This window comes from Chaetura pelagica, unplaced genomic scaffold, assembly GCF_000747805.2.
Source record: "Chaetura pelagica isolate M959 unplaced genomic scaffold, ChaPel_1.0 scaffold161, whole genome shotgun sequence".
Taxonomy (NCBI): Eukaryota; Metazoa; Chordata; class Aves; order Apodiformes; family Apodidae; genus Chaetura; species Chaetura pelagica.
Genome location: NW_009951965.1, coordinates 580,451 through 592,502, shown reverse-complemented (window position 1 = coordinate 592,502; position 12,052 = coordinate 580,451). Strand labels below are relative to the sequence as shown.

The 12,052-nt window shown below is 42.6% G+C and overlaps 1 protein-coding gene across 1 annotated transcript in view; it reads left to right on the top strand.

The window, feature by feature from the left end:
- KCNH1 (potassium voltage-gated channel, subfamily H (eag-related), member 1) overlaps positions 1-11,165 on the top strand; it is a 161,715-nt gene extending 150,550 nt beyond the window's left edge. Inside the window, exon 10 of the mRNA XM_010000929.1 lies at positions 10,205-11,165. Coding sequence (XP_009999231.1) covers positions 10,205-11,053 — 849 coding nt within the window. The 3' untranslated portion in view covers positions 11,054-11,165. The remainder of the gene's footprint in view (positions 1-10,204) is intronic.
- Positions 11,166-12,052: the final 887 nt, after the last annotated feature.

Sequence of the window (12,052 nt, the reverse complement as noted above, 5' to 3'; positions counted from 1 at the left end):
CTTGTGTCTTTCTTGCAGTGAGTGGATATCTCATCATAGCTGCCTTGCCACAGTGCAAAGCTCTTAGGAGAGAAGGAAGGGGAGGAAGAGCTTCTCTCATTGTGTCTCTCTGTAGCTCAGATTTCGAATGGAGTTTCTGTGCTGGCTGGGCAGCCCTGACCCATAATGTGTTGACTGGAGCAGGCTCCTGAAAGGGATGTTCAGATCCTTTTGGCAGAAAAAGGATCAGCTCAGATCCTTTTGGGGAAAATGGAACTTGCTTTCTGCTGTTTGTGAGTGCTCGCAGCTACTCAGGGAGACTATGTAGTCCAACAGTCAGATGCAAGCACATTTTTTCTAAAGCAAACCTTTTAATGAAGCAGTGGCAAATGCAGTCTGAATTTACAATGATTGAAATGGCGTTTGGGGAAGAATAAACCACTCTGCATATGTATCTGCCTATATCTGTATGCAAGAGTGAGGGATGTGGTATAAATGAGGACTGGGCCAAAGACAGCTTTTAGGCTCACACTTCATGGCACCAAGGGGTCTTGAGTTTGCAGTTCCTACTGCTCCTGGTAACAGAGGTCAGCCAGCAGGTAGAGGTTTTCAATATTCAGATTTAACTTTGTCATTTTTTGAATACACTTGATCATAAATATTTTTAAAATTAGTGTTCCAATCTACTCATGAAGAAACAATACTTGTTTCCTTGTGCTGAATTATCATGGTTTTCCTCTTCTAGAGCAGCAGTTTTCTTGAAGACAAATTCAAGAATGTTTAGGTGTGTTTGAAATCACGACTCCCTTGAGGAATCGTATTCAGGATCTCTTATGTGGAACTTGTAAGGGTAAACCTGGCCATAACAGAGAGAGACATTTTGCAAAAGTAGTGTTCAATCTGTTTACCAACTTTTGTGTGGCTGACATCAGACATTGTGATATGTACTGGGCCTGTGGTTTCTTCCTCCAAAACAGGTCATCCTGCCTCATTGATTAATGGAATTTTGCTGTGTGTGTGTATAAACTGAAAGATTAATACAACCCCAAGCATTGCTGCTATGTAATAGCAAAAAAAAATTAAAAAATGGCATTGGTCATGTTCAGAGGATTGAGGAGTTGCTGTAGAACACTTGGGAATGTGTGAATGAAATACACTGATAAGACAGACAGCATCTACCTCTGTCAGTATTTGAATCTGTATTTGCCATGGGACCTAAAAGTGTCCGCTTTTAGAGAATAAAAATACCTGAAAGAAAATTAAGTACAGCTCTAAAGGATTCTCTGTGAAGTTATTTGGAGGGATATGTCTGTTCTTGGCTGTTTTTATTAGCTCACCTGTGCATTTACCAGATGGGAGACATCTCCCAGTTTTGACACTTGACAAGGAAGACAGGGCCATCACTTACCACCAGCTGGCCCTGGACTGCAGCAAACTGGCAGAGACCTATTTCCAGGATCTGCTAGCTAAGAGGAGCTCTTTGTACTGAAAAGATCTGAGACAACTCACTACAGTCAAGTGTTTTCTTCCCCTCAAGGTTTTCAGCTTCTGGCTGTTAGGACTGAGGAGATTTGACAGCTGCTTTGGGAAGAAGCAAGCAATGTACTTTTTTTGGTGTTCCTCATTTAAGTTTATTAAGTTATTTCAGTTTATTAAGTTATTTAAGTTTCCTCCCTTCTTTTGTCATGTTATCCAGGCTCTTGAACAGGGAAAGGACAGACCAGTTGAGTGGCACTGGGCATTTTGGGTGTGCACGACTGCAGTGCCATACTGCCATGCTGCCATACCTAGACTGGTAGAAGATTTGTTCTCTTTTTAATGCAGAACAGCAGGAGGCTACTTTGTTTTTCTTTGCTATTATAGCTGAACTTTAAACCTGTTAACTCAGAGAGAGACACGTAAGGAAGAATTCATGCTATCCTTGGCAATCTATGCAAGGAACTTCAGCTGGTTCTAATGGAATTCTCAACTTTTAATTTCAAGAGCTGCACAAGCCTTGCACATCAGGGACACTGAGCATTGTGTTTGTGTGGATTGGTTTCTGAGTGGGCATTCAAAGGTAGCTGAATGACTCATAAGCTCTTGGGACTGATGGTGCCTGATTGATTTGAACACGTTTGAAAATACTTATGATACCCTCTTGGAAAGCAAAATACCTGTCAATCTCTATAAGCCTAATGACAGAAAGATAAATGAAAGCAGGAGAAAAAGAAAGACACTGCATGAAAGAAAGACACTGGCTAAGAGGAAATAATCTTAATGCTAAGCTACCATCTAAAATGCAATAACTGAAAACAAACTATATAATTAAATTATTTTCTCAACACATCATTGCTTTCCTCAGCTCTGCAACCTCTGCATCCATTTCAGATCTCATGTGAAAGTTAGAGAGGGGGGAAAAAAATCCCAAACCCTTGACTCACAAATTGCTTAGTTTCCTTCAGGAGACACTTGGTAAATGGCAGCAAACCATGGGGAGCCTGGGGAGACAGCCTCTGGCTTTGAAAAATCATGTTGTACAGATTATATAGCTTTTTGTTGTAATTTAGGTGTCAGAGAGGTAAGTTCCTGCTTAAAGCAAATCCTGAGGCAGTGCTGTCTACCCAAGAAGGAAGGTAGTATGTTGATCTGGAGTAAAAGGTGAGCCTACATGAGATGTTTGTGTGGCTGCTGTGTGTACACAGATGCAAAAGCACCCCATGTCCTAAAGATGAAAAACCAACCAACCAAAACCAAAACCCAACACAACCCCACGAAAAAACCCATGAAAATAGCATTTTGTAGGTGATGCTGCTAGAGACTGATGACACTTGGCAGGCAGGAAGCTGAAACTTTTTTTTATTTTTTCACCCTCATTCACTACAGTCAAGAAGTTCCTACAGAGCATTTCACATTTTGATGGACATAGCAGTTCTCAAGTGGTATCACATTCACCCTCTCAGATCTGTCATCCTTTCCCCAAAGCCCTCGCCTACACATTCGGTATTTGCTTGCAACAGATACTTTTCCTCTCAGAAATAATGTAAGTGCTAGAACATCTTTAGCAATATATATGGAAGTGTTTTTTTCACATTACTCTCTTACCCTGTATTGTAAGTTACTGAAGGAGGCTGCTAAATGTGCTGTAATTGTGAATGTCCAAACTATCGACCAGTGTAAGTCGTGTCGGTTTTAGTTTTTATTGTGTGTTGTCTAAATTTGCTAATGACAATGTTTTAGAGCCTATTTTGGGGAAGAGGCATCTCCTGATGCCTCAAAACTTGCTTGTGAGTCTGCTGTAAATCAGGCAGGTTTTGTCTATTATTTCTACTAATTGCTCTGGACATATAATTCAGTCTTATTTTCAGTAGTATTTTTGTAAAATGTTTTTCCTTTTCTCTCAACACTAGCATAGCCTGTAAACATGAATTAGAATGAGGAGTTTGACATAAAGGAGTAGAATCTTGAGCTGGGCAGAACTTCTAAATAAATAATAGTATCATGATTAAACACTGATATTCAAGTCAGTGTTTCTAGAATTTGTAATTAAGCTATAAAATATGCTGTCACAGAGAAGAGCTTCAGTGCAGTTGAAGTCGATGGTGTTCATGACAGTAACAGCCCTGATGTTGTTCTGTATAGACTGAAAACCTCGTTACCTCTTTCATCTGGGTAGCATGGTTGCTTACTAAACTATGAGATCATGTTTCTTCCCAACGCTTGTATATTAATGATCTAGTAGTGCACAGGAGTTTGATTTTTGGAAAGTAAGAAGGTACTGTCATGTTTGAAGGGCTGCATTGAGTCCCCACAGGACAAAGACATCTTGGAGGTGCCTGTGCCCATCCACATATTGGCTCTTGGGCTGTGTGTGCCCAGGTGAATACTTGAGGTTCCCTGACACCAGCACTCCTGATACCAGCACTTCTTGGCAGCTCCACTGCCAGGACAAGCCCATTTGTAGTTTGCTTTGAATTTTCAGTTTATTACTGAAAGCTAGAAATGTTTGGCAGTGCCCTGAAGGCATGTGACATTAACTGGAGAGAAACTTGTTCCTCTTCAGAAGCAGAAACCAACTTTTGCTGTTGATGCCAGTAAATCTAAAGAGAACTTCCTGCAGCATTATTGCAGACTTGTGCTTTTTCATGTGGCCATAAGTCCTACACACAACTCATCTGCTTGAAACACAGGGTCAAAGCCAAACTACATGAAACTACAAATGGGCTGATTTGCATCAGCCTTTTAAGGGGTATGTGGACTTTGAGCATCATAACTTGAAACTTGAACTGCAAAGTGGGATCTGCACTCTCACCTGTCATGTGACCCATGTACTTACACACCTCACCCATCTCACACATCTACACCTCCACATCCCAGAGGTGCAGCTAAGACTAACATTTAACCTAAAAATTTTCTGTGGTAATACATAAGGGAAGTGAAACCCATTGTAGAGTTTGGTGGGAAGCTTCACAAGCCTGCACAGTTGATACTATGTTTTATGAGAAGCTAGGATGAGTAATTCCTTCCTTTCTGACAAGCCATCTCATGTAATTGCAAAAGGCATGGTCGCATTTCTCCACCATTTTCCCTGACACCTGCTAATACATTGCTATAGGGAAGCTTCACCATCACAGACTATGTTGCTCACATGCAGCTTTGGTTTCTTTAACATCAGCGTCAAAGCATTTTTATTGTCAAGCCTTCTGTCTCTCCTTTTATTTTTTCTCTTACTTTCTTCTTTGGGAAAAAAGAAAGAGAAAGAAAGAAGGAAAGAAAGATTAGATCCAATTTTCATTGCACTAACATCAGCCCGAAGCTATTTTCATCAGCTCTTGGCATATGCTAGATGGACTATGTACTAATAAATGCCTTTTTTTGATTGTTTTCCTCACACTTAAGTTCGTTTCCTGTGAGCACCATATGAAGTAATTTGAAGCTTTTAATTGTTTATATCTGGCACTTCCAACTTTGTGAATGTTTCTGTATCCATGAAAGAGAATTATTAAGCACGAGAGTGACATTGCATTTTAGATGGTAGCTTAGCATTAAGATTATTCCAATGAAATATGAGAAAAAACTTCTTTATGATGAGGATGACAGAGCACTGGGACAGGCTGCCCAGGGAGGTGGTGGAGTCCCCTTCTCAGGAGATATTCAAGACCCGCCCAGATTCAGTCCTGAGTCATGTGCTCATGGGGATCCTGATTTAGCAGGGGAGTTGGACTAGATGATCTCTAGAGGTTCCTTCCAACTCTGACAGTTCTGTGATTCTGTGATTTAACTAAATCAACTACATATTTAGCTTTGGGCAAGAGTGAGAATTTAAGCACTGAGTACTGCCAAATAAAGATGCTGAAAGTTAGGAAATAATTCAAACATTTCCAAATAATTAGAACCGGAAAGCTTAGAGTTAAATTGAAAATTTTAAAGGTGTGAGCTTCGCCTGTTTTGTATCAGTAAAGCTATTGTCTAAATCCTTCACAGTAGTAACTGACTGGGTGTAATACTTCTGCAGAGATTTTTAATCGTAAGACTCTAGAATCAGTGTCTAAAAGCAAATTTTTAAGAGTCTGAGGGAGCAAGGAACAGAAATGTCATTGATGTCAGACACAATCAGTCTTGAAGTGAAAATTGCAGGAATCTTTTATCAAGTTGAGATGATGGATTCTTTATTGCTGTCAAATGATGTTTTTCTAAAAGATGCAATCTAGTTGTAACAAGATTCCCTTTAGGAAGTGCTCCTTCAGAGCAATCCTATACTGAACATCACATTGCAGTTGGTTCTGGACTTGTGATAAAAAAATTATGGAAGTCATATTCGTGAAACATGTCCATGTGGCATTATTTAAGTGGTGCTTGGCTTTCAGCACTGAGCACAGGAAAATCCAGGTAACAGTTGCTGGGCACTCCACTTTTGACAACCAAATCAGGTATTTCAAGTATTTGTTTATGTCCACCTAATTTTTTTAATACTGCAGGGAGGAATCTTGTCCTAAATCTCTGAAAACATTTATTCTACAAATGCAACTTGAAAAGTCTTTTAAAATTAAAAGGAGGCAGATTCTTTCCCCAAGACTTACTAAAGATTTCACCTTCACAACTAGTTAATACTGAAGAAAGGCAAACTTGCTGGGTGTAAGTCTGTCTCCCTTCCTTGGACATGGCTCATGCACAGGCAGGAATGTGGGCATGGGGTGTTGCTGTCTCAGGTCAGAGGGATGTACAGGTACAGGAGAGCACCAGGGCATGTCAGCTCATTTATCTGATTCTCCAAGTCCATTGTTGAAAAAAAAAAATTCCTTAGTTACATGTTAATATGATTGCAGTAATCTGCACCTAACATGGCTATTTTTTTAAGTTTCTGGCAAATCTAGGCTGATATTCCCACAATACTCACATTTCTGGCAGCTTGGGAGGCTTTCCAGTGGAGCTACAAGATTCAGCACCTTTTTAATAAAAGTGGAATTACGAAATGAGACTTGAGACTGGATGTGTGAAGGATGCACTTTTAGGCCTGGTGTTCTTGTTATTTCATCTCCATTCAGGTTCTTTGTCCATATTTTGGTCTTCACATACTGCTAAAATGCTCTCAATAGATTTTTTTTCTGTGTGCTTAAGTCTTGAAGAGGATGATGATATGGAGAACTACAAAGCTTGTAAAGCAGAGGTCCCCTGTGTTTGTGTGGCATATAACATATGGGCTAAGAGATTGTGAGGGTATAAAACACTATCCCTTCCCAGACAAAAATAAATGCTTGGAGAGAGAGACAAAGAGGAGCTGCTCTAAAAACAGTCTTAGGTTCTTTACCATTATATTTTGGGGTTGAATTTTACTAAGATCTGTATTTGTATCCTACAAAATTTTCCACATGAAAATTGCTGTGTGGGTCCAGACTTCTCTTCCTTAGAACAAATGAAACCCATTTTCTTTCCCTTTGTACTCTTACCTACTTGTGGGAGCAGGTATACATATGTCAGTATAATGTCCCCCTTTTCTGAATACCCTTGATGCTGCTGAAGATGTTTAACCACTTAAAATTGCTTTTGCCTCAACAACTTTAAGAAAACAGTCCATTTAAAACAGTTATTTGTATTTTTAAGGACTTGCATTTAATCTTAAAAAAGACAGCAACAAAAAAAATCCCAAATGCATTTATATGTAAAGCCTGTTCAGGTACTGCTGAGCTTTGCATACTTGTAACACTTTTTGCTCAATACATAAATATGGAGCTGTCTTGAGAAAATATTGCATTGGGGATCTTGCAAAAAAGGAGGCCCATGACAGCTCTTTGCCTGTGCTTCTCAAAGACAAGTTGCTGACAGGTATTTATCCAGTGCCTCGGGAGTTAGTTAAAAGAAGCCACCCCACTGGTTGGAGGCTGTGTCCTCTGGCAAATGCTCACAGGTTTGATTTGCACTGCATGAGTGCAGCTTGTCAGATATATATATACACACATATAAAAGACAGTGAACAGGATGGGAGAGCTGAGGTTTGCATTTCTGCATTCAGGCAGGTGATGGCTGTTGTGGTGTAGTTGGTTGTAGCTCACGTAAGACTAAACGTGGAAACTGAAAATTAGGGGTGTCGTTAGCATGGTAGCAGTTGCCCATGGCAAAGGCAAAGGTCAGTGCTCCCTCCATGTATGTTCCTGTTCCTGGTGCTGCCTGATCTCCTGAAGGCAGAGGAGGCATGATCAGGCATTCACCCTGGTGGCAGCTGCCCCAGCTGCTGGTGCGCTTAGCTTCAGCAGGGCTCACCCAGACAGTGCAGCAGCAAAGCACTGGGGCACTGCTGGGGAGATGGGCACTACTGCCAGCATGTCCCTCACTGCTCACCTTTTTTGTTTGTGGATAAATTTGGTTCTCTCTTCAGCACAGTTACTGTGCTCCTGGCCGCATGAGGTGCAATGGCTAGTACAAGTGGGCTGGGCTAGGTTCTTAATAGCTTATTGCTGAAGGCTTGCTCCGTTGCCCTCTCATCTGTATGGTGCTGTAGCAAGGGCAGCTTCTGTCCCATAGCTCACCTGCTTATGTTACAAAACCCAGTCATTAAATAGTGAGAGGTACTCCTGTGCTTACCAGAGAAGGTGGGCTGCCCGGAGCTGGGGTAGGACTAGGCAGAGATCCTATGAAACAGCCTGACTCTAGCTCTTTCAAGCACCCAGATGTCTTCCTTGGTGACCCCTGTGAGGGTGCCCGTGGCACCACCCACCCACTCGCATGCCCCTTCTGAGCACTGAAGGAAAACACACAGCCCAGATCCCAGGATCCGACTGAAGCGGCTCCTGAACGTGCTCCTGCACAAAATGACATGAGCCCCGTTGACCGTGTGAGCACCTGGCGCTGCCCCATGCAGGACCTGGGTGCCCACACCAGCACCGAACACCCCAACTCCAGGAGAGGGAGAGCTTGGGAGCACAGAAGTTTTCAGAGGCAAATTGAGCTGGCTTAGAGTTGCCCGGGTTTGCTGGGGGTTTGTGCCACAGGAGCCTCAGCCCCCTGTGGGAGTGACCCCGAGACCCTGCCGGGCTCCAGCAGGGAATGCTGGGCTGGCACTGCTCCTTCCCTTGGAGCAGGGGCCTGCCCGTGGGTGGGGAGCCATTATCCTGGAGCATTGTATTGGTTCTCCCTTCCCAGTGAGTCACTGCTATTCTTGAACTTCTAAGGATTATGCTGCTTTGTCCACTTTCTATTGAGCTCACTGCAGACTGAGTTTCCTGGAGAAAAAAATAATACTGTCAAGTACCCTGATTTCTTACTCCTGTCTCACATTTGGTTTCCTAATTGCAAATAGAATTGCTTGGAAATCCTTCTTGCTAATTTTCTTCTTTTGTATTTGGGAAACGCAGCCAAGTCTGACAGCTTCTTCCTTCCAAAGATGCAGTGTTAAGATGTTTTTTTCCCTGCCTCACAATGACAAAACTGTCAAGAGAGTCAGGAGAAACATGCATTTTGTGTGTGCCAGTGAAGCAGTACTTACTATGGTTAGCTTAATTTTAATCTGTCTGCAAGAGAGGGATGGGTTTATTTACACATTTCCTAATAATTGTTTTAATCTGAAAGTTATTTCTGCATTGGAGTGCAAGGACTTTTGAGTGGATTTTCCCAAAAGCAGCTAAAGAGATTAGTTATCAGCATTCAGTAGAAGCTGGGGGCTATACATCTTGTGTACTCTGCATTGAAAACTTCAGCTTAGAGGACCTCCCTTTTTCAAACCAGACTACTTGCTTGTTCTCCTGTAACACCACACTGGAGGTTTGTTAGGATTTTTTCTTGTAAAATACAATACCAATGTAAAGCACATGTTTTTTGAAGAGAATGGGAGTTCAGGGAGGAAGCGTTGCCTGGCTCCACTTCGGGGTTGTGTGGGGGCACTGTGAGGCTTTCAGCTGTACCATGACATCCTTGGGTTACTGCCACAGAGATCACTTGACCTGCGGGCTCAGGAAAATATACCTTGGAGGGTCAATGCAAAATTAATTTCTCTGTTGGCAAAAATGTTACCTTTTCCATAGAAATCAATCAATCAATCAATCAAGACAAGAAGCTCTTCCAGCTTCTGTAGTAATCAAGACATGAATGGTTTTCCCATGTCTCACAGAGCCCCTTCCCCACTGTCCTCGTGCTCCTGACTGTGGGACTAACTTGAGCTTTGCCTCATCCCTAAGCTGCAAGTTGGTTCTAGAAGAGGGTGTGGGACGGAAGGGAGGGCAAGAAGCACTGCAAATTGGTGTTGGAGACTCCAGAGCGGCCTCTGCTGTACTGACCCTGTTAATGGCCAAGCTGCACTAAAACAATACCAGAGCTTCTGCATGACATGTAGCGAGGGAACTCTTGGATGAGTTTGCTGTAAGACATGGGAGTGTCTCTTGGTCTATTAGAAACTTGGTGCTAAACCACAGAATCAGGAAAACAAATGTAAGAAGTCACTTTAAACACAAAATAGAACAAGTCACTTCCTGGGATCATTAGCTGTACAATGGTGCTGCCTTGTTGACCTCTCAGAACTGGAGAAATCCTTTTTCTTCTTTGCTTTTTTCTTTCTGGTGTTACAACACAGATGGTGTATGCTCTTCGATAATGAAATAATCCATGCTCCACACAATATAAGACAGTTGAAAATGTTCCTATAAATGTGCAGAGGTTGTGCATTTGTTAGTTTGAACAAATGATTTCAAATAGTTCTTTCTCTACAACTTAACAAACGTGCGGTTAATCACAGAGTGAAATCTCTTTCCCCCTCTAGATTGTATTCCGGAAAATCAGCGACGTCAAACGTGAGGAAGAGGAGAGAATGAAGAGGAAGAACGAAGCACCTCTGATCTTGCCCCCAGACCACCCGGTCCGCCGGCTGTTCCAGAGGTTCCGGCAGCAGAAGGAAGCGCGGCTGGCAGCCGAGCGGGGCCGGGATCCGGATGACCTGGACGTGGAGAAGGGGAACGTTTTAGGTGACCACTCCTCCACCCGCTCGATGGTCAAAGCCAGCGTTGTGACTGTGCGGGAGAGCCCGGCCACCCCCGTGTCCTACCAGTCTGCTTCAACCTCTGGGGCCTCTGACCAGGCGAAGCTGCAGGCCCCCACGTCGGATCACGGGGTGTGTAAAGTGTCAGGGGACTATCCCCGCCGGAAAGGCTGGGCCAAATTCAAAGACGCCTGCGGGAAAGGTGAAGACTGGAACAAGGTCTCTAAAGCTGAGTCCATGGAGACATTACCAGAGAGAACTAAAGCTTCAGGAGAAGCTACCCTGAAGAAGACAGACTCTTGTGACAGTGGCATTACAAAAAGTGACCTGCGCTTGGATAACGCTGGGGAGGCAAGAAGCCCGCAGGACCGCAGCCCCGTCCTCACCGAGGTCAAGCATTCCTTTTATCCCATCCCAGAACAGACTCTTCAGGCCACCATGCTAGAAGTGAAGCATGAGTTGAAAGAGGACATCAAGGCTTTAAACACCAAAATGACCAATATAGAAAAACAGCTCGCTGAGATACTTAGGATATTAACCTCAAGAAGAAGCTCCCAGTCGCCACAGGAGTTGTTTGAAATATCAAGGCCCCAGTCTCCAGAATCAGAAAAAGACATGTTTGGAGCTAGTTGAAGTGTTTCTTTTTTTAAAAAAAAACAACAAACAAGCAAAAGAAATAAACAGCCCCCTAACATTTTAAATTTAATCTTTTTTGAAAACGAGTGAGGGACCAGTTCACTAAGCATGTTCCCTGAGTCTAGAAAGGTACGGTAACAGGAATTGCAACCTCATGTCAAGATGGCAGCTGACTCTGAAGCCTTTTTGACAGCAAGGGTACAGTTTTTCTTTTATCCATTGGTGTCCATTCCTCCCCACTCCCCCTCTCTCCCTCAGGATGTTAGAATAAGAATTCTGACAGCAGCAGCCATCCCCATGAGCTCCCAGGTGACCTCTGAGGGTTTCGGAGCATGCCTTACATCTTCAGCTTGTGTTTTGCCTACATGAAGAAGCACTTGCCAGGGTGCTTATGTTTTCAGCATTTGTTCTGGGTTTTTTTTGCTGCTGCTGCTGTCACTGTCTCTGTCACCTGTACAGCATGTTAAATGTCACAGTATATTTTCATATATTTGTAATAATGCAAAGAACTGTAGGATGTTTGTCATTTCAATGGAACATGTGCTACTCAGTACCAAAGTTATTTTTGGGTCATCAAGGGAAGGCTAAAAAGATGAAAAAAGTGTACATTTTAATTGCAAAGTCACATATTGCTAGAGCAAATACATCTAATACATCTAATAGCCACAGTGTTTCAGGTCCATTAATAAATGGGATCTTCCACATTCTCCTTCACTGAGTCAAGGATACTGGTTTTCAAAAAACTTCTGTCTTAGATGCCTTTGAGTATTGTTACCTTTGCTTTTAACTCCAGCCACTGGAGGACAGAAGGTTGGGTGTGCAGCATACGTGAACACAGCCTGCTGCACCACATGCTGTGAACATTAATACCAGGCTCTGCAGATTTGTCTCCCCATGAAAATATACTGTGGCATTTATGTCCTGTTTTTGCTATGAATCTGTTCTTTTAATTCTTGTTAAATTATTATTCAGATGTTTCTGTTCAATGTAGCCAAA